The following is a 23,418-nucleotide window of genomic DNA, read 5'->3' on the forward strand; positions in this document are numbered from 1 at the left end:
ATTTATTATCACTCCAGTGTTAATCTGTTAAAACTGTAATTATTCGCTCCTATGGCCTATTTATTGCCTACCTCCTCATGCCTTTTGCACACACTGTATATAGACTTTCTTTCTTCTACTGTGTCATTGACTTGTTTATTGTGTTATTGGCTAGTTTATTGTTTACTCCATGTGTTGTTGTCTGTGTAAAACAGCTTTGCTATATCTTGGTCCAGGTCACAGTTGTAAATGAGAACTTGTTCTCTTGTTCTGTACTAGCCTACCTGGTTAAATAACGGTGAAATAAAAAATATCCTGTTAGTTCTGAAAAGATTCATATCAAGGAGAGGATTATGCAAGGTAATCTAAACCAGACAATGCAGAAACATTCAAGAGAGCTGATCAGGACTTGAACGAGCTGGGGAAGGCAATCGAAGAGCCACAACTCTTGGCGTTCTTCTCAGAAAGGGGCGGAGGTTCATTGCCGTGCGAGCAGCCTGATTGGGCGGATTCTGAGAAAGACTCATCAGGTCAGTAAAAATATGCCTGAGAAAGGTTCTTGGGAAAACTTCCCTCAACTTTGAAGAGATCCTGACAGAGGTTGAAGCTATCCTAAATTCTAGGCCTCTGACCTTTGTGCACAATGAAGTAGATTAACTACAACCCCTGACCCCAGCACACTTCCTGGTGGGTAAAAATACTAACCTCTTCGCCACCCAAGCCATTTCCAGCTGACACTCGGCACCCAAAGCTAAACAAGGAGGAAATGACACGCAGATGAGACTGAGAGTGGGTTGACGTTGTACTCATAGGAGAAGATAACACATCACAGCCCACTCCACTGAGAGTGGGTCGACGTTGCACTCATCGGAGAAGATAACACACCACAGCCCACTCCACTGAGAGTGGGTTGACGTTGTACTCATCGGAGAAGATAACACACCACAGCCCACTCCACTGAGAGTGGGTTGACGTTGCACTCATCTGAGAAGATAACACACCACAGCCCACTCCACTGAGAGTGGGTTGACGTTGCGCTCATCTGAGAAGATAACACACCACAGCCCACTCCACTGAGAGTGGGTTGACGTTGCACTCATCTGAGAAGATAACACACCACAGCCCACTCCACTGAGAGTGGGTTGACGTTGCACTCATCGGAGAAGATAACACACCACAGCCCACTCCACTGAGAGTGGGTTGACGTTGTACTCATCTGAGAAGATAACACACCACAGCCCACTCCACTGAGAGTGGGTTGACGTTGTACTCATCGGAGAAGATAACACACCACAGCCCACTCCACTCCACTGAGAGTGGGTTGACGTTGCACTCATCGGAGAAGATAACACACCCAGACAAACCTGGAAACTAGGAAAGATTGAGGAACTGTTTCCAAGTCGAGATGGCCTATGTCATGGTTAGGTCATGTTCAGATCGTACTGCTTCAAGGACTGTGTTCAGGAGACCTATTCAGTTGATATACTGCTTAGAGATTTAGATGAACACGGAGGGGGGGGGGGGGGGGGGGGTAACATTTAATGGGTTACAGAGTTAATTTTTACAGTTAATTTATTGAGCTTTATATTTTCTTTACAGTTATTTACATTTGTAATTGTATTAGAATTCATGTGATGGCGATTGAGAGAACAACATACATATTTCTGTTGTATTGGTTAGTATTGGATTACGCTATTGACTGCAAGTACCAGAATGCCTTGTGACAGGTATCAGGAAATTATTAGATAATATTAGATCATATAATAATAATATATTATTACTGCCTAGCTAGTAAAGAGAGGCCTTAGATAATATAATAATACTATATTATTACTGCCTAGCTAGTAAAGAGACAGACCTTAGATAATATAATAATAATATATTATTACTGCCTAGCTAGTAAAGAGACACGCTTTAGATAATATAATAATAATAATAAAATATTATTACTGCCTAGCTAGTAAAGACACACACCTTAGATAATATAATAATACTATATTATTACTGCCTAGCTAGTAAAGAGACAGGCCTTAGATAATATAATAACACTATATTATTACTGCCTAGCTAGTAAAGAGACACGCTTTAGATAATATAATAATACTATATTATTACTGCCTAGCTAGTAAAGAGACACGCTTTAGATAATATAATAATAATAATAAAATATTATTACTGCCTAGCTAGTAAAGAGATGCCTAGCTAGTAAAGAGATGCCTAGCTAGTAAAGAGAGGCCTTAGATAATATAATAATAATTTATTATTACTGCCTAGCTAGTAAAGAGAGGCCTAGCTAGTAAAGAGATGCCTAGCTAGTAAAGAGAGGCCTTAGATAATATAATAATATATTATTACTGCCTAGCTAGTAAAGAGAGGCCTTAGATAATATAATAATACTATATTATTACTGCCTAGCTAGTAAAGAGAGGCCTTAGATAATATAATAATAATGATATATTATTACTGCCTAGCTAGTAAAGAGAGGCCTTAGTTAATATAATAATGAAAATAATTATAATAATACTATAGTATTACTGCCTAGCTAGTAAAGAGAGGCCTTAGTTAATATAATAATGAAAATAATTATAATAATACTATAGTATTACTGTCTAGCTAGTAAAGAGAGGCCTTAGTTAATATAATAATAATAATAATACTATATTATTACTGCTTAGCTAGTAAAGAGATGCCTAGCTAGTAAAGAGATGCCTTAGATAATATAATAATACTATATTATTACTGCTTAGCTAGTAAATAGAGGCCTTAGATAATATAATAATAATAATAAAATATTATTACTGCCTAGCTAGTAAAGAGAGGCCTAGCTAGTAAAGAGAGGCCTAGCTAGTAAAGAGAGGCCTTAGATAATATAATAATACTATATTATTACTGCTTAGCTAGTAAAGAGATGCCTAGCTAGTAAAGAGATGCCTTAGATAATATAATAACACTATATTATTACTGCCTAGCTAGTAAAGAGATGCCTTAGATAATATAATAACACTATATTATTACTGCCTAGCTAGTAAAGAGACACGCTTTAGATAATATAATAATAATAATAAAATATTATTACTGCCTAGCTAGTAAAGAGACACACCTTAGATAATATAATAATACTATATTATTACTGCCTAGCTAGTAAAGAGAGGCCTTAGTTAATATAATAATAATATATTATTACTGCCTAGCTAGTAAAGAGAGGCCTAGCTAGTAAAGAGAGGCCTAGCTAGTAAAGAGAGGCCTTAGATAATATAATAATACTATATTATTACTGCCTAGCTAGTAAAGAGAGGCCTTAGATAATATAATAATACTATATTATTACTGCCTAGCTAGTAAAGAGATGCCTTAGATAATATAATAATACTATATTATTACTGCCTAGCTAGTAAAGACAGGCCTTAGATAATATAATAATACTATATTATTACTGCCTAGCTAGTAAAGAGACACACCTTAGATAATATAATAATACTATATTATTACTGCCTAGCTAGTAAAGAGACACGCTTTAGATAATATATTAATAATAATAAAATATTATTACTGCCTAGCTAGTAAAGAGAGGCCTAGCCAGTAAAGACAGGCCTTAGATAATATAATAATACTATATTATTACTGCCTAGCTAGTAAAGAGACACGCTTTAGATAATATATTAATAATAATAAAATATTATTACTGCCTAGCTAGTAAAGAGAGGCCTAGCCAGTAAAGAGAGGCCTTAGATAATATAATAATACTATATTATTACTGCCTAGCTAGTAAAGAGAGGCCTTAGATAATATAATAATAATGATATATTATTACTGCTTAGCTAGTAAAGAGAGGCCTTAGTTAATATAATAATATATTATTACTGCCTAGCTAGTAAAGAGAGGCCTAGCTAGTAAAGAGATGCCTAGCTAGTAAAGAGATGCCTAGCTAGTAAAGAGATGCCTAGCTAGTAAAGAGATGCCTAGCTAGTAAAGAGATGCCTAGCTAGTAAAGAGAGGCCTTAGATAATATAGTAACACTATATTATTACTGCCTAGCTAGTAAAGAGAGGCCTTAGATAATATAATAATAATAATAATAATAATCATATATTATTACTGCCTAGCTAGGCCTTAGATAATATAATAATAATAATAATATATTATGAATAATATATTACTGCCTAGCTAGTAATGAGATGTTCCTTAGATATTCATGCATCCTGATGGAAACGGGTCTCTTTTGATCACATGCCACCACTCTGTACGCTGTATTCCCTCTTTCTCTCCTCTCCTCTTCTTCCCTTTGTCTTAATTTTCTTTTTATGAGAGATTGTCAAAGGGAGCGGTCCCTGAGATGAATGCAAAGCTCATCAAAAGAATCTGAAGCAGCTAATTATTCATATCAGAGCTCAGAGAACTAGTCTTTGTTGTCAACACAGCAGAACTGGAGAGTAGAGTTGGTATAGTCCACCAACTACACCTAAACTAACAGTACTGTAGACTTGGTACAGTCCACCAACTACACCCCATCTAACAGTACTGTAGATTTGGTACAGTCCACCAACTACACCCCATCTAACAGTACTGTAGATTTGGTACAGTCCACCAACTACACCCCAACTAACAGTACCGTAGACTTGGTACAGTCCACCAACTACACCCCATCTAACAGTACTGTAGACTTGGTACAGTCCACCAACTACACCCCATCTAACAGTACTGTAGACTTGGTACAGTCCACCAACTACACCCCATCTAACAGTACTGTAGACTTGGTACAGTCCACCAACTACATCCCAAATAACAGTACTGTAGACTTGGTACAGTCCACCAACTACACCCCATCTAACAGTACTGTAGACTTGGTACAGTCTACCAACTACACCCCATCTAACAGTACTGTAGACTTGGTACAGTCCACCAACTACACCTAAACTAACAGTACTGTAGACTTGGTACAGTCCACCAACTACACCCCATCTAACAGTACCGTAGACTTGGTACAGTCCACCAACTACACCCCAACTAACAGTACCGTAGACTTGGTACAGTCCACCAACTACACCCCATCTAACAGTACTGTAGACTTGGTACAGTCCACCAACTACACCCCATCTAACAGTACTGTAGACTTGGTACAGTCCACCAACTACACCCCAACTAACAGTACTGTAGACTTGGTACAGTCCACCAACTACACCCCAACTAACAGTACCGTAGACTTGGTACAGTCTACCAACTACACCCCATCTAACAGTACCGTAGACTTGGTACAGTCCACCAACTACACCCCATCTAACAGTACTGTAGACTTGGTACAGTCCACCAACTACACCCCAACTAACAGTACCGTAGACTTGGTACAGTCCACTAGGTACAGTCCGACTAGAACTAGTGTCTGTGGTCAACACAGCAGTTGATGTGGTTAAATACGTGAACACTGACAATGATGATTGTCTCTTATGCTAACATACATCTTTGTCACTTCTCCTCTTCTGTGCATCACTAATAATGTGGGAAACATTTAAAAACAAGTTGGGAGTCAATAGTTCACCGAGTTCATTGACAACTGAACAGTTTGATGTTCATTCCCTTAAAAAGACAACAGTGGAGTATTGCAGCAGACTTCTGAAGCAGAGCCTCATCTGCCATCCAGGGCACCTGATTCAGCTAGAGTCTAGTGGGTGAAGCCTTTAGAGGAGGAAATCAGAGTTTATCATCGTTCAGATCCACCATATGAAAAGAGGGGAGGAAGAGGGGAGGTGGTGGAGGAGAAGGGGGAGGAGGAGGAAGAGGGGAGGTGGTGGAGGAGAAGGGGGAGGAAGATGGGAGATGGTGGAGGAGAAGGGGGCAGAGGAGGAAGAGGGGAGGTGGTGGAGGAGGAGGAAGAGGGGAGGTGGTGGAGGAGAAGGGGGAGGAAGATGGGAGATGATGGAGGAGAAGGGGGCAGAGGAGGAGGAGGAAGAGGGGAGGTGGTGGAGGAGAAGGGGGAGGAGGAGGAGGAGGGGATGTGGTGGAGGAGAAGGGGGCAGAGGAGGAGGAGGAAGAGGGGAGGTGGTGGAGGAGAAGGGGGAGGAGGAGGGGAGGTGGTGGAGGAGAAGGGGGAGGAGGAGGAAGAGGGGAGGTGGTGGAGGAGAAGGGGGAGGAGGAGGAAGAGGGGAGGTGGTGGAGGAGGAGGGGGAGGGGGAGGGGGAGGAGGAGGAAGACGGGAGGTGGTGGTGGAGGAGGAGGAGGAAGGGGGGAGGTGGTGGTGGAGGAGGAGGAAGGAGGGAGGTGGTGGTGGAGGAGGGGGGGAGACAGGAGGTGGTGGAAGAGGGGAGGTGGTGGTGGAGGATGAAGGGGGGAGGAGGAAGGGGGGAGGTGGTGGAAGAGGAGGGGGGGAGGAGGAAGGGGGGAGGTGGTGGAAGAGGAGGGGGAGGAAGAGGGGAAGTGGTGGTGGAGGAGGGGGAAGAAGAGGGGAAGTGGTGGTGGAGGAGGGGGAGGAAGAGGGGAAGTGGTGGTGGAGGAGGGGGAAGAAGAGGGGAAGTGGTGGTGGAGGAGGGGGAGGAAGAGGGGAAGTGGTGGTGGAGGAGGGGGCGGAAGAGGGGAAGTGGTGGTGGAGGAGGGGGAGGAAGAGGGGAAGTGCTGGAGGAGGGGGAGGAAGAGGGGAAGTGCTGGAGGAGAAGGGGAGGTGGTGGAAGAGGAGGGGGAGGAAGAGGGGAAGTGGTGGTGGAGGAGGGGGAGGAAGAGGGGAAGTGCTGGAGGAGGAAGGGGGGAGGTGGTGGAAGAGGAGGGGGAGGAAGAGGGGAGGTGGTGGAGGAGAAGGGGGAGGAAGAGGGGAAGTGCTGGAGGAGGAGGGGAGGTGGTGGAAGAGGAGGGGGAGGAAGAGGGGAAGTGCTGGAGGAGGAGGGGAGGTGGTGGAAGAGGAGGGGGAGGAAGAGGGGAAGTGGTGGTGGAGGAGGGGGAGGAAGATGGGAGATGCTGGAGGAGGAGGGGAGGTGGTGGAAGAGGAGGGGGAGGAAGAGGGGAAGTGGTGGTGGAGGAGGGGAGGTGGTGGAAGAGGAGGAGGAGGAAGAGGGGAGGTGGTGGAAGAGGAGGGGGAGGAAGAGGGGAAGTGCTGGTGGAGGAGGGGAGGTGGTGGAAGAGGAGGGGGAGGAAGAGGGGAAGTGCTGGAGGAAGAGGGGAGGTGGTGGAAGAGGAGGAGGAGGAAGAGGGGAAGTGGTGGTGGAGGAGGGGGAGGAAGAGGGGAAGTGGTGGAGGAGGAGGGGAGGTGGTGGAAGAGGAGGAGGAGGAAGAGGGGAAGTGGTGGCGGAGGAGGGGAGGTGGTGGAAGAGGAGGAGGAGGAAGAGGGGAAGTGGTGGTGGAGAAGGGGGAGGAAGATGGGAGATGATGGAGGAGGAGGGGAGGTGGTGGAAGAGGAGGAGGAGGAAGAGGGGAAGTGGTGGTGGAGAAGGGGGAGGAAGATGGGAGATGATGGAGGAGGAGGGGAGGTGGTGGAAGAGGAGGAGGAGGAAGAGGGGAAGTGGTGGAGAAGGGGGAGGAAGATGGGAGATGATGGAGGAGGAGGGGAGGTGGTGGAAGAGGTGGTGTTTAGCCGAAGGACCCATTTTAAAGACGGCAGAGGGAGACTTTGAAGCAGCGGAGCTGTTTGTTAACTAAAACATGGGGAGATCTCAGGGAATAAACGCAGGGCACCTATTGAAGCACCTGCAAGGCGGCACAGTACTATATGATTAATCTCTGCCCGACTGTCATATTCAGGTAGATAACTGGTGCTGCAGGAGAGGGATGCTTTGTGAGAGACTACAGCCTCATTCTGCTATCTCTGACAGGGAGGGAGAGAGAGAAAGTGAGGGGGGGGGGGTGGAGGTAAAGAGAGGGAGGAGAGAGGAGGGGTAGAGGAGAGAGAGGGAAAGAGAGGAGGGGTAGAGGAGAGAGAGGGGTAGAGGAGAGAGAGGGAAAGAGGAGTGGTAAAGGAGAGAGAGGGGTAGAGGAGAGAGAGGGAAAGAGGAGGGGTAGAGGAGAGAGAGGGAAAGAGAGGAGGGGTAGAGGACAGAGAGGGAAAGAGAGGAGGGGTAGAGGAGAGAGAGGGAAAGAGAGGAGGGGTAGAGGAGAGAGAGGGAAAGAGAGTGAGAGAGGGAAAGAGAGGAGGGGTAGAGGACAGAGAGGGAAAGAGAGGAGGGGTAGAGGAGAGAGAGGGAAAGAGAGGAGGGGTAGAGGAGAGAGAGGGAAAGAGAGTGAGAGAGGGAAAGAGAGGAGGGGTAGAGGAGAGAGAGGGAAAGAGAGGAGGGGTAGAGGAGAGAGAGGGAAAGAGAGTGAGAGAGGGAAAGAGAGGACGGGGTAGAGGAGAGAGAGGGAAAAAGAGGACGGGGTAGAGGAGAGGGGTAAAGAGGGAGAGACTACAGCCTCATTCTGCTATCTTTGACAGGGAGGGAGAGAGAGAAGGGGTGAAGGGGGGTAAAGAGGGAGAGTCTACAAAAGGGGGGAAAGCGAGGGAGAACAAGGGGGGGCGAGAGATAGAGGAGAGTGGCCCCCTCAGTCTGCCTCTTCTCCTCCCCCGTCCGCCCTCTTTTTCCTTAGATCCCTGATGGTGCCGGCATTAGCAGCACACTTGTTAACTAAACCTCACATTTAGCCAGGAGGGACGCCACCACTGCAGTAGACTTGTTAACTAAACTTCATATTTGGCCAGGAGGGACGACACTGAAACTGCAGTGTTTGAATTAATAAAAGACTAAAGAAGAGATTTAAGAGAATGTGGAATTTCAGCTCTTCACAGATGAAAGTTCTGCTAACACAGTGATTCTCTGCTGTCTGGATAAAAGACGGGAGAGACTTTTCTAACAGGGGCAGAAAGAATCTTAAATAATGTTGAGTTAACGTTCTTAATATCTGTGTGAGACTGCAAGGATATCGCCAATAAGGTTTTGGAAAGACCAGAAGAAGAGCACAAGAAATGTCTGCAAATGAGAAGGAATATTCTTTCTCTTCCCTTCTCCTCCCTTCAACTCTTTTACTATTTGATCAGGGGAAGTTCAACTTAAGTTTAGATAAACAAACACCATATTAAACATCCAGACACTGAGACTAAACCCCATATTAAACATCCAGACACTGAGACTAAACACCATATTAAACATCCAGACACTGAGACTAAACCCCATATTAAACATCCAGACACTGAGACTAAACACCATATTAAACATCCAGACACTGAGACTAAACACCATATTAAACATCCAGACACTGAGACTAAACCCCATATTAAACATCCAGACACTGAGACTAAACACCATATTAAACATCCAGACACTGAGACTAAACACCATATTAAACATCCAGACACTGAGACTAAACCCCATATTAAACATCCAGACACTGAGACTAAACCCCATATTAAACATCCAGACACTGAGACTAAACACCATATTAAACATCCAGACACTGAGACTAAACACCATATTAAACATCCAGACACTGAGACTAAACCCCATATTAAACATCCAGACACTGAGACTAAACACCATATTAAACATCCAGACACTGAGACTAAACACCATATTAAACATCCAGACACTGAGACTAAACCCCATATTAAACATCCAGACACTGAGACTAAACACCATATTAAACATCCAGACACTGAGACTAAACCCCATATTAAACATCCAGACACTGAGACTAAACACCATATTAAACATCCAGACACTGAGACTAAACACCATATTAAACATCCAGACACTGAGACTAAACACCATATTAAACATCCAGACACTGAGACTAAACCCCATATTAAACATCCAGACACTGAGACTAAACACCATATTAAACATCCAGACACTGAGACTAAACACCATATTAAACATCCAGACACTGAGACTAAACACCATATTAAACATCCAGACACTGAGACTAAACACCATATTAAACATCCAGACACTGAGACTAAACACCATATTAAACATCCAGACACTGAGACTAAACACCATATTAAACATCCAGACACTGAGACTAAACACCATATAATATAACCATATAACCAAACATCCAGACACTGAGACTAAACACCATATTAAACATCCAGACACTGAGACTAAACCCCATATTAAACATCCAGACACTGAGACTAAACACCATATTAAACATCCAGACACTGAGACTAAACCCCATATTAAACATCCAGACACTGAGACTAAGCACCATATTAAACATCCAGACACTGAGACTAAACACCATATTAAACATCCAGACACTGAGACTAAACCCCATATTAAACATCCAGACACTGAGACTAAGCACCATATTAAACATCCAGACACTGAGACTAAACACCATATTAAACATCCAGACACTGAGACTAAACACCATATTAAACATCCAGACACTGAGACTAAACACCATATTAAACATCCAGACACTGAGACTAAACCCCATATTAAACATCCAGACACTGAGACTAAACCCCATATTAAACATCCAGACACTGAGACTAAACCCCATATTAAACATCCAGACACTGAGACTAAACACCATATTAAACATCCAGAAACTGAGACTAAACACCATATTAAACATCCAGACACTGAGACTAAACCCCATATTAAACATCCAGACACTGAGACTAAACACCATATTAAACATCCAGACACTGAGACTAAACACCATATTAAACATCCAGACACTGAGACTAAACACCATATAATATAACCATATAACCAAACATCCAGACACTGAGACTAAACACCATATTAAACATCCAGACACTGAGACTAAACACCATATAATATAACCATATAACCAAACATCCAGACACTGAGACTAAACACCATATTAAACATCCAGACACTGAGACTAAACCCCATATTAAACATCCAGACACTGAGACTAAACACCATATTAAACATCCAGACACTGAGACTAAACACCATATTAAACATCCAGACACTGAGACTAAACACCATATAATATAACCATATAACCAAACATCCAGACACTGAGACTAAACACCATATTAAACATCCAGACACTGAGACTAAACACCATATAATATAACCATATAACCAAACATCCAGACACTGAGACTAAACACCATATTAAACATCCAGACACTGAGACTAAACCCCATATTAAACATCCAGACACTGAGACTAAACACCATATTAAACATCCAGACACTGAGACTAAACACCATATTAAACATCCAGACACTGAGACTAAACACCATATAATATAACCATATAACCAAACATCCAGACACTGAGACTAAACACCATATTAAACATCCAGACACTGAGACTAAACACCATATAATATAACCATATAACCAAACATCCAGACACTGAGACTAAACACCATATTAAACATCCAGACACTGAGACTAAACCCCATATTAAACATCCAGACACTGAGACTAAACACCATATTAAACATCCAGACACTGAGACTAAACACCATATTAAACATCCAGACACTGAGACTAAACACCATATAATATAACCATATAACCAAACATCCAGACACTGAGACTAAACACCATATTAAACATCCAGACACTGAGACTAAACACCATATAATATAACCATATAACCAAACATCCAGACACTGAGACTAAACACCATATTAAACATCCAGACACTGAGACTAAACCCCATATTAAACATCCAGACACTGAGACTAAACACCATATTAAACATCCAGACACTGAGACTAAACCCCATATTAAACATCCAGACACTGAGACTAAGCACCATATTAAACATCCAGACACTGAGACTAAACACCATATTAAACATCCAGACACTGAGACTAAACCCCATATTAAACATCCAGACACTGAGACTAAGCACCATATTAAACATCCAGACACTGAGACTAAACACCATATTAAACATCCAGACACTGAGACTAAACACCATATTAAACATCCAGACACTGAGACTAAACACCATATTAAACATCCAGACACTGAGACTAAACCCCATATTAAACATCCAGACACTGAGACTAAACACCATATTAAACATCCAGACACTGAGACTAAACACCATATTAAACATCCAGACACTGAGACTAAACCCCATATTAAACATCCAGACACTGAGACTAAACACCATATTAAACATCCAGACACTGAGACTAAACACCATATTAAACATCCAGACACTGAGACTAAACACCATATTAAACATCCAGACACTGAGACTAAACACCATATTAAACATCCAGACACTGAGACTAAACACCATATTAAACATCCAGACACTGAGACTAAACCCCATATTAAACATCCAGACACTGAGACTAAACCCCATATTAAACATCCAGACACTGAGACTAAACCCCATATTAAACATCCAGACACTGAGACTAAACACCATATTAAACATCCAGACACTGAGACTAAACACCATATTAAACATCCAGACACTGAGACTAAACACCATATTAAACATCCAGACACTGAGACTAAACCCCATATTAAACATCCAGACACTGAGACTAAACACCATATTAAACATCCAGACACTGAGACTAAACACCATATTAAACATCCAGACACTGAGACTAAACACCATATTAACAGACAAGGAGACAGAATGGTGAGCTCAATGGTTTAGTCTACATGCTGGGAGACGGCAGTTCAAGACCCACAAGGGACATGACACTGTCAATATTCCTTACAATACTATCGGGTCTTGATAATGTGAAACATTCCACAAGTTATGATCATGTCCTTCTCCTCCCACTAACAACCCATGATATTGAACCACATTGAGATGTTGAGTTGTCAGCTCTCGTCCAGAGAGCAGCTTCCTCCGTCTCTAATGTGGATCCATCCTGACGTACACATCGTCCAGAGAGCAGCTTCCTCTGTCTCTAATGTGGATCCATCCTGACGTACACATCGTCCAGAGAGCAACTTCCTCCGTCTCTAATGTGGATCCATCCTGACGTACACATCGTCCAGAGAGCAGCTTCCTCCGTCTCTAATGTGGATCCATCCTGACGTACACATCGTCCAGAGAGCAGCTTCCTCTGTCTCTAATGTGGATCCATCCTGACGTACACATCGTCCAGAGAGCAGCTTCCTCTGTCTCTAATGTGGATCCATCCTGACGTTCACATCGTCCAGAGAGCAACTTCCTCTGTCTCTAATGTGGATCCATCCTGACGTACACATCGTCCAGAGAGCAACTTCCTCTGTCTCTAATGTGGATCCATCCTGACGTACACATCGTCCAGAGAGCAACTTCCTCTGTCTCTAATGTGGATCCATCCTGACGTTCACATCGTCCAGAGAGCAGCTTCCTCTGTCTCTAATGTGGATCCATCCTGACGTACACATCGTCCAGAGAGCAGCTTCCTCTGTCTCTAATGTGGATCCATCCTGACGTTCACATCGTCCAGAGAGCAGCTTCCTCTGTCTCTAATGTGGATCCATCCTGACGTACACATCGTCCAGAGAGCAGCTTCCTCTGTCTCTAATGTGGATCCATCCTGACGTACACATCGTCCAGAGAGCAGCTTCCTCTGTCTCTAATGTGGATCCATCCTGACATACACATCGTCCAGAGAGCAACTTCCTCTGTCTCTAATGTTGATCCATCCTGACGTACACATCGTCCAGAGAGCAGCTTCCTCTGTCTCTAATGTGGATCCATCCTGACGTACACATCGTCCAGAGAGCAACTTCCTCCGTCTCTAATGTGGATCCATCCTGACGTACACATCGTCCAGAGAGCAGCTTCCTCTGTCTCTAATGTGGATCCATCCTGACGTACACATCGTCCAGAGAGCAACTTCCTCTGTCTCTAATGTGGATCCATCCTGACGTTCACATCGTCCAGAGAGCAACTTCCTCTGTCTCTAATGTGGATCCATCCTGACGTACACATCCAGGACTTCTATTTAGAAACTATATATCTCCCAGATTTCTACAGGGGGAACACATTTGAGAGAAATAACAAGTAAAAAAAAAAAAAAAAAGGGAAGGTACCAGTGGGAACTATACTATATACCCTGAAAACTCTATACTCTATATACTATATATACTATATACTCTATATACTATATACCCTGAAAACTCTATACTCTATATACTATATACTCTATATACTATATACCCTGAAAACTCTATACCCTATATACTATATATGCTATATACTCTATATACTCTATACCCTGAAAACTCTATACTATATATACTATATACCCTGAAAACTCTATACTCTATATACTATATATACTATATACTCTATATACTATATACCCTGAAAACTCTATACTCAATATACTATATATACTATATACTCTATATACTATATACCCTGAAAACTCTATACTCTATATACTATATACTCTATATACTATATACCCTGAAAACTCTATACCCTATATACTATATATGCTATATACTCTATATACTCTATACCCTGAAAACTCTATACTATATATACTATATACCCTGAAAACTCTATACCCTATATACTATATATGCTATATACTCTATTTACTATATACCCTGAAAACTCTATACCCTATATACTATATATACTATATACTCTATATACTATATACCCTGAAAACTCTATACCCTATATACTATATATGCTATATACTCTATATACTCTATACCCTGAAAACTCTATACTATATATACTATATACTATATACCCTGAAAACTCTATACCCTATATACTATATATGCTATATACTCTATATACTATATACCCTGAAAACTCTATACTATATGTACTCTATACCCTGAAAACTCTATACTATATATACTCTATATACTATGAACCCTGAAAACTCTATACCCTATATACTATATACCCTGAAAACTATATACTCTATATACTATATACCCTGAAAACGATATACCCTAAATACTATATACCTTGAAAACTCTATACCCTATATACCCTGAAAACTCTATACCCTATATACTATATACCCTGGAAACTCTATACCCTATATACCCTGAAAACTGTATATAGTATATATACCATATACCCTGAAAACTCTATACCCTATATACTATATACCTTGAAAACTCTATACCCTATACCCTATATACCCTGAAAAATCTATACCCTATATACTATATACCCTGAAAACTCTATATACTATATACCCTGAAAACTCTATACTATATATAGTATATACCCTGAAAACTCGATATACTATATATACTATATACCCTGAAAACTCTATATACTATATATACTATATACCCTGAAAACTCTATATACTATATATACTATATACCCTGAAAACTCTATACTATATATAGTATATACCCTGAAAACTATATATACTATATATACTATATACCCTGAAAACTCTATATACTATATACTCTATATACTATATACCCTGAATACTCTATACCCTATATACTATATACCCTGAAAACTCTATACCCTATATACTATATACCCTGAAAACTATATACTCTATATACTCTATATAATATATACCCTGAAAACTCTATACCCTATATACTATATACCCTGAAAACTTTATGCCCTATATACTATATATACTATATACCCTGAAAACTCTATACTATATATAGTATATACCCTGAAAACTATATATACTATATATACTATATACCCTGAAAACTCTATATACTATATACTCTATATACTATATACCCTGAATACTCTATACCCTATATACTATATACCCTGAAAACTCTATACCCTATATACTATATACCCTGAAAACTATATACTCTATATACTCTATATAATATATACCCTGAAAACTCTATACCCTATATACTATATACCCTGAAAACTCTATACCCTATATACTCTATCTACTATATACCCTGAAAACTCCATACCCTATATACTCTGTATACTATATACCCTGAAAACTCTATACCCTATATACTATATACCCTGAAAACTTTATGCCCTATATACTATATACCCTGAAAACTATATACTCTATATACTCTATATAATATATACCCTGAAAACTCTATACCCTATATACTATATACCCTGAAAACTTTATGCCCTATATACTATATACCCTGAAAACTATATACTCTATATACTCTATATAATATATACCCTGAAAACTCTATACCCTATATACTATATACCCTGAAAACTTTATGCCCTATATACTATATACCCTGAAAACGATATACTCTATATACTCTATATAATATATACCCTGAAAACTCCATACCCTATATACTATATACCCTGAAAACTCTATACCCTATATACTCTATCTACTATATACCCTGAAAACTCCATACCCTATATACTCTGTATACTATATACCCTGAAAACTCTATACCCTATATACTCTATATACTATATACCCTGAAAACTATATACTATATATGCTATATACTCTATATACTATATACCCTGAAAACTCTATACTATATGTACTCTATACCCTGAAAACTCTATACTATATATACTCTATATACTATGAACCCTGAAAACTCTATACCCTATATACTATATACCCTGAAAACTATATACTCTATATACTATATACCCTGAAAACGATATACCCTAAATACTATATACCTTGAAAACTCTATACCCTATATACCCTGAAAACTCTATACCCTATGTACTATATACCCTGGAAACTCTATACCCTATATACCCTGAAAACTGTATATAGTATATATACCATATACCCTGAAAACTCTATACCCTATATACTATATACCTTGAAAACTCTATACCCTATACCCTATATACCCTGAAAAATCTATACCCTATATACTATATACCCTGAAAACTCTATATACTATATACCCTGAAAACTCTATACTATATATAGTATATACCCTGAAAACTCGATATACTATATATACTATATACCCTGAAAACTCTATATACTATATATACTATATACCCTGAAAACTCTATATACTATATATACTATATACCCTGAAAACTCTATACTATATATAGTATATACCCTGAAAACTATATATACTATATATACTATATACCCTGAAAACTCTATATACTATATACTCTATATACTATATACCCTGAATACTCTATACCCTATATACTATATACCCTGAAAACTCTATACCCTATATACTATATACCCTGAAAACTATATACTCTATATACTCTATATAATATATACCCTGAAAACTCTATACCCTATATACTATATACCCTGAAAACTTTATGCCCTATATACTATATATACTATATACCCTGAAAACTCTATACTATATATAGTATATACCCTGAAAACTATATATACTATATATACTATATACCCTGAAAACTCTATATACTATATACTCTATATACTATATACCCTGAATACTCTATACCCTATATACTATATACCCTGAAAACTCTATACCCTATATACTATATACCCTGAAAACTATATACTCTATATACTCTATATAATATATACCCTGAAAACTCTATACCCTATATACTATATACCCTGAAAACTCTATACCCTATATACTCTATCTACTATATACCCTGAAAACTCCATACCCTATATACTCTGTATACTATATACCCTGAAAACTCTATACCCTATATACTATATACCCTGAAAACTTTATGCCCTATATACTATATACCCTGAAAACTATATACTCTATATACTCTATATAATATATACCCTGAAAACTCTATACCCTATATACTATATACCCTGAAAACTTTATGCCCTATATACTATATACCCTGAAAACTATATACTCTATATACTCTATATAATATATACCCTGAAAACTCTATACCCTATATACTATATACCCTGAAAACTTTATGCCCTATATACTATATACCCTGAAAACGATATACTCTATATACTCTATATAATATATACCCTGAAAACTCCATACCCTATATACTATATACCCTGAAAACTCTATACCCTATATACTCTATCTACTATATACCCTGAAAACTCCATACCCTATATACTCTGTATACTATATACCCTGAAAACTCTATACCCTATATACTCTATATACTATATACCCTGAAAACTATATACTATATATACTCTATACCCTATAAACTATATACCCTGAAAACTATATACTATATATACTATATACCCTGAAAACTATATACTATATACCCTGAAAACGATATACTATATATACACTATATACTATATACCCTGAAAACGACATACTATATATACTCTATATACCCTGAAAACGATATACTATATATACTCTATATACTATATACCCTGAAAACTATATACTATATATACTCTATATACTATATACCCTGAAAACTATATACTAAAAATGCCCAAATAAAATGGTAGTAAACCCAAAATGGCTTTGTAAATAAAAGTATACCAGTGACTGAGCCTACGAGTGACTAGAGAAGGCCAGCCAACCCTAGTATACAAAGTGCAGTGGTGTGTAAGGGTTTTGCGGTTTAAAATAAATCTCAAAGTGCCATGGTTAATGATGTCAATAGATCTCCAACACTGAGCGGAAGCATTCACATATAAAATATCCCCATAGTCTAGTAAAGGCATAAATGTAGCTGATTACTAGCCTCCTTCTGGCTTCAAAAGAAAAACAGGACTTATTCCCAAAATAAAATCCCAATTTCAGCTCATAATTTTTTTGTAAATTGTTGAATATGCAATTTAAAAGAGAGGCCGTCATCAATTACAATTCCAATATATTTATATGCAGTATACACTGTATACTGTATACCCTGTACTGTATACCATATATCCTATACTCTATATCCCATACCCTATACACTCTATACTCTGTATACTGTATACCCTATACTTGATATACACTATATCCTATACACCCTCCCTATATACCCTATACCCAATAATATATACCCTTTACTCTATATACCAAACATCCTGTACTCATACTGAATACCCTATACCCTATATACTGTACACCCTACTCAATATACTCTATACCCTCCCTATATACTCTATACATTATAATCTATACTCTATACCCTCCCTATATACGCTATACCTTATAATCTATACTCTAAACACCCTACACTCTAAACCCTACACTTTAAACATCCAATAGTCCATACTGTATACCCTATACACGAAACATTCTATACTCCATACTCTATACACTCTTTACTCCATATACTTTATATATCCTATACCCAATATACTCTATACCCTCCCTATATACTCTATACCTTATAATCTATACCCTATATCATATACACTAAACATCCTACACACTATACTGTATACCCTACACTCTAAACCCTAAATACCCTATACACTAAACACCCAGTACTTCAAGCTGTATACCCTATACACCCTATTCTCCATACTGTATACTCTATACGCTAAACATCATATACTCTATACCCTATACACTATATACTCTATACCATGTACACTATATACTCTATACCCTATATACTCTATACCCTAAACATCATATACTCTATACCCTATACATCATATACTCTATACCCTATACACTATATACTCTATACCCTAAACATCATATACTCTATACCCTATACACTATATACTCTATACCCTAAACACCATATACTCTATACCCTATACTCTAAACATCATATACTCTATACCCTGTACCCTAAACATCATATACTCTATACACTATATACTCTATACCCTATACACTATATACTCTATACCCTAAACACCATATACTCTATACCTTATACTCTAAACATCATATACTCTATACCCTAAACATCATATACTCTATACCCTATACACTATATACTCTATACCCTATACACTATACCCTATATATCCCCTAGACTCTAAACCCGCTATACCCTCTACACCCTATATATCCCGTAGACTCGATACCCTAGACTCTAGACCCTAGACTCACTACACTATATCCTCTATATCCCCTATACCCTACACCCTAGAGTCTATATCCTACACCCTATATACTCTATACCCTAGACCCTATAGTCTATATCCTACACCCTATATCCTATATACTCTGTACCCTATACCCTACACTCACTACACAATATCCTCTATACCCTATATCCTATACTCTTAGTGACTGCTTGAGATACACAGTACGCCTCCTCCACACTCACAACAGATACTATATTCACAAACACAAAGAACACAGTACCGATCTGCCCCCGAGGAGTAACAAACTGCAGTCCTCGGTCTGTCCCCTGACAGAGTAGGGGGAACTGCATGGCCTTTCTGAATGTGCCCATGTGTGTGTGTGTGTGTGTGTGTGTGTGTGCACGTACGACTGAGACTAGAGCTGGGAGACTAGAGCTGGGAGATTAGAGCTGGGAGACTAGAGCTGGGAGACACAGACTAGAGTTGGGAGACACAGACTAGAGTTGGGAGACTACAGCTGGGAGACTAGAGCTGGGAGACTAGAGCTGAGAGACACAGACTAGAGTTGGGAGACTAGAGCTGGGAGATTAGAGCTGGGAGACTAGAGCTGGGAGACACAGACTAGAGCTGGGAGACTAGAGCTGGGAGACTAGAGCTGGGAGACTAGAGCTGGGAGACTAGAGCTGAGAGACAGACTAGAGTTGGGAGACTAGAGCTGGGAGACTAGAGCTGGGAGACTAGAGCTGGGAGACACAGACTAGAGCTGGGAGACTAGAGCTGAGAGACAGACACAGACTAGAGTTGGGAGACTAGAGCTCAGAGATTAGAGCTGGGAGACTAGAGCTGGGTGACACAGACTAGAGTTGGGAGACACAGACTAGAGTTGGGAGACTAGAGCTGAGAGACACAGACTAGAATTGGGAGACACAGACTAGAGTTGGGATACTAGAGCTGGGAGACTAGAGCTGAGAGACACAGACTAGAGTTGGGAGACTAGAGCTGAGAGACACAGACTAGAGTTGGGAGACTAGAGCTGGGAGACGCAGACTAGAGCTGGGAGACTAGAGCTGGGAGACAGACTAGAGCTGGGAGACAGACTAGAGCTGGGAGACACAGACTAGAGTTGGGAGACACAGACTAGAGTTGGGAGACTAGAGCTGAGAGACAAAGACTAGAGTTGGGAGACACAGACTAGAGTTGGGAGACTAGAGTTGGGAGACTAGGGCTGGGAGACTAGAGCTGTGAGACTAGAGCTGGGAGACTAGAGCTGGGAGACTAGAGCTGAGAGACACAGACTAGAGTTGGGAGACTAGAGCTGGGAGACGCAGACTAGAGCTGGGAGACTAGAGCTGGGAGACAGACTAGAGCTGGGAGACAGACTAGAGCTGGGAGACAGACTAGAGCTGGGAGACACAGACTAGAGCTGGGAGACACAGACTAGAGCTGGGAGACACAGACTAGAGTTGGGAGACACAGACTAGAGTTGGGAGACAGACTAGAGTTGGGAGACACAGACTAGAGTTGGGAGACTAGAGCTGAGAGACACAGACTAGAGTTGGGAGACACAGACTAGAGTTGGGAGACTAGAGCTGGGAGACTAGAGCTGGGGGACTAGAGCTGAGAGACACAGACTAGAGTTGGGAGACTAGAGCTGGGAGACTAGAGCTGGGAGACACAGACTAGAGTTGGGAGACTAGAGCTGGGAGACGCAGACTAGAGCTGGGAGACTAGAGCTGGGAGACAGACTAGAGCTGGGAGACAGACTAGAGCTGGGAGACACAGATTAGAGTTGGGAGACACAGACTAGAGTTGGGAGACACAGACTAGAGTTGGGAGACTAGAGCTGGGAGACTAGAGCTGGGAGACTAGAGCTGAGAGACACAGACTAGAGTTGGGAGACACAGACTAGAGTTGGGAGACTAGAGCTGGGAGACTAGAGCTGAGAGACACAGACTAGAGTTGGGAGACTAGAGCTGGGAGACTAGAGCTGGGAGACTAGAGCTGGGAGACACAGACTAGAGTTGGGAGACACAGACTAGAGTTGGGAGACTAGAGCTGGGAGACTAGAGCTGAGAGACACAGACTAGAGTTGGGAGACAGACTAGAGTTGGGAGACACAGACTAGAGTTGGGAGACTAGAGCTGGGAGACTAGAGCTGGGAGACACAGACTAGAGTTGGGAGACTAGAGCTGGGAGACGCAGACTAGAGCTGGGAGACTAGAGCTGGGAGACAGACTAGAGCTGGGAGACAGACTAGAGCTGGGAGAGCTGTCTTCAAAATCACACCAACCAAATAAGACAATGTCATGATGGAGGTGTTACGTAACAGCATAGAGTTCTCTCTCTCAGAGGTGTTACTTAACAGCATAGAGTTCTCTCTCTCTCTCTCAGAGGTGTTACGTAACAGCATAGAGTTCTCTCTCTCTCTCAGAGGTGTTACGTAACAGCATAGAGTTCTCTCTTTCTCTCAGAGGTGTTACGTACCAGCATAGAGTTCTCTCTCTCTCTCAGAGGTGTTACGTACCAGCATAGAGTTCTCTCTCTCTCTCAGAGGTGTTACGTACCAGCATAGAGTTCTCTCTCTCAGAGGTGTTACGTAACAGCATAGAGTTCTCTCTCTCTCTCTCAGAGGTGTTACGTACCAGCATAGAGTTCTCTCTCTCTCTCAGAGGTGTTACGTAACAGCAGAGTTCTCTCTCTCTCTCAGAGGTGTTACGTAACAGCATAGAGTTCTCTCTCTCTCAGAGGTGTTACGTAACAGCATAGAGTTCTCTCTCTCTCAGAGGTGTTACGTAACAGCATAGAGTTCTCTCTCTCTCTCAGAGGTGTTACGTACCAGCATAGAGTTCTCTCTCTCTCTCAGAGGTGTTACGTAACAGCATAGAGTTCTCTCTCTCTCTCAGAGGTGTTACTTACCAGCATAGAGTTGTCTCTCTCGTTGAAGGGCTGTGGTTCAGTAAAAAACTCTGTGTTGTGGTCCAGTCTGCCATGGCCCCCGTACTGCACCTCATCACTGTCCAGCTTGATGGTGTATCTGTGTGGGATCAAAGGTTAAGGAACACTGGCATAAAGAGAAATGGAAAAAGATGGAGATAGAAGGGACACAAGAAGGGTGATGAAAGAAGAGACAGGAAAGGAGGAACACAAGAAGGGTGATGAGGAAGAGACAGGAAAGGAGGGACACAAGAAGGGTGATGAGGAAGAGACAGGAAAGGAGGGACACAAGAAGGGTGATGAGGAAGAGACAGGAAAGGAGGGACACAAGAAGGGTGATGAGGAAGAGACGGGAAAGGAGGAAGACAAGAAGGGTGATGAGGAAGAGACAGGAAAGGAGGGACACAAGGGGAACCTTCCTCCACCTACACACACCTCCCTGTTATGCTGTGTGACTGACAACACTGGCCCACATTAACACACAGTCCAATAGGAAAGTGTCTGAACCGTGCAGCTCAACAGATTAATTTATTACATAAATAATGTATTTCATCAAACAAACAAAACAAAACAAATCTCTGTGTCTTTGCTACACTGACTCAATGAAATATTAAATAAAGTAATTTCCTTTGACTCGTGTAGGGAAAGAAACAGAGGAGAGAAGTACGTGAGCAGGCTATTGGGGGGGGGGGG

At 40.8% G+C, this 23,418-nt stretch overlaps 1 protein-coding gene across 2 annotated transcripts in view; it reads right to left on the reverse strand.

Annotated features, from left to right (window-relative positions):
- gbe1b (1,4-alpha-glucan branching enzyme 1b) overlaps nt 1–23,418 on the reverse strand; it is a 324,598-nt gene that overhangs the window by 25,365 nt on the left and 275,815 nt on the right. For both annotated transcript variants that reach the window (XM_090224112.1, XM_090224113.1), the window contains one exon: nt 22,708–22,825. In XM_090224112.1, coding sequence (XP_090080238.1) covers nt 22,708–22,825 — 118 coding nt within the window. The remainder of the gene's footprint in view (nt 1–22,707; nt 22,826–23,418) is intronic.

The sequence above is a fragment of the Oncorhynchus mykiss genome, chromosome 27 (assembly GCF_057628025.1).
Source record: "Oncorhynchus mykiss isolate SJ-2025 chromosome 27, ASM5762802v1, whole genome shotgun sequence".
Taxonomy (NCBI): domain Eukaryota; kingdom Metazoa; phylum Chordata; class Actinopteri; order Salmoniformes; family Salmonidae; genus Oncorhynchus; species Oncorhynchus mykiss.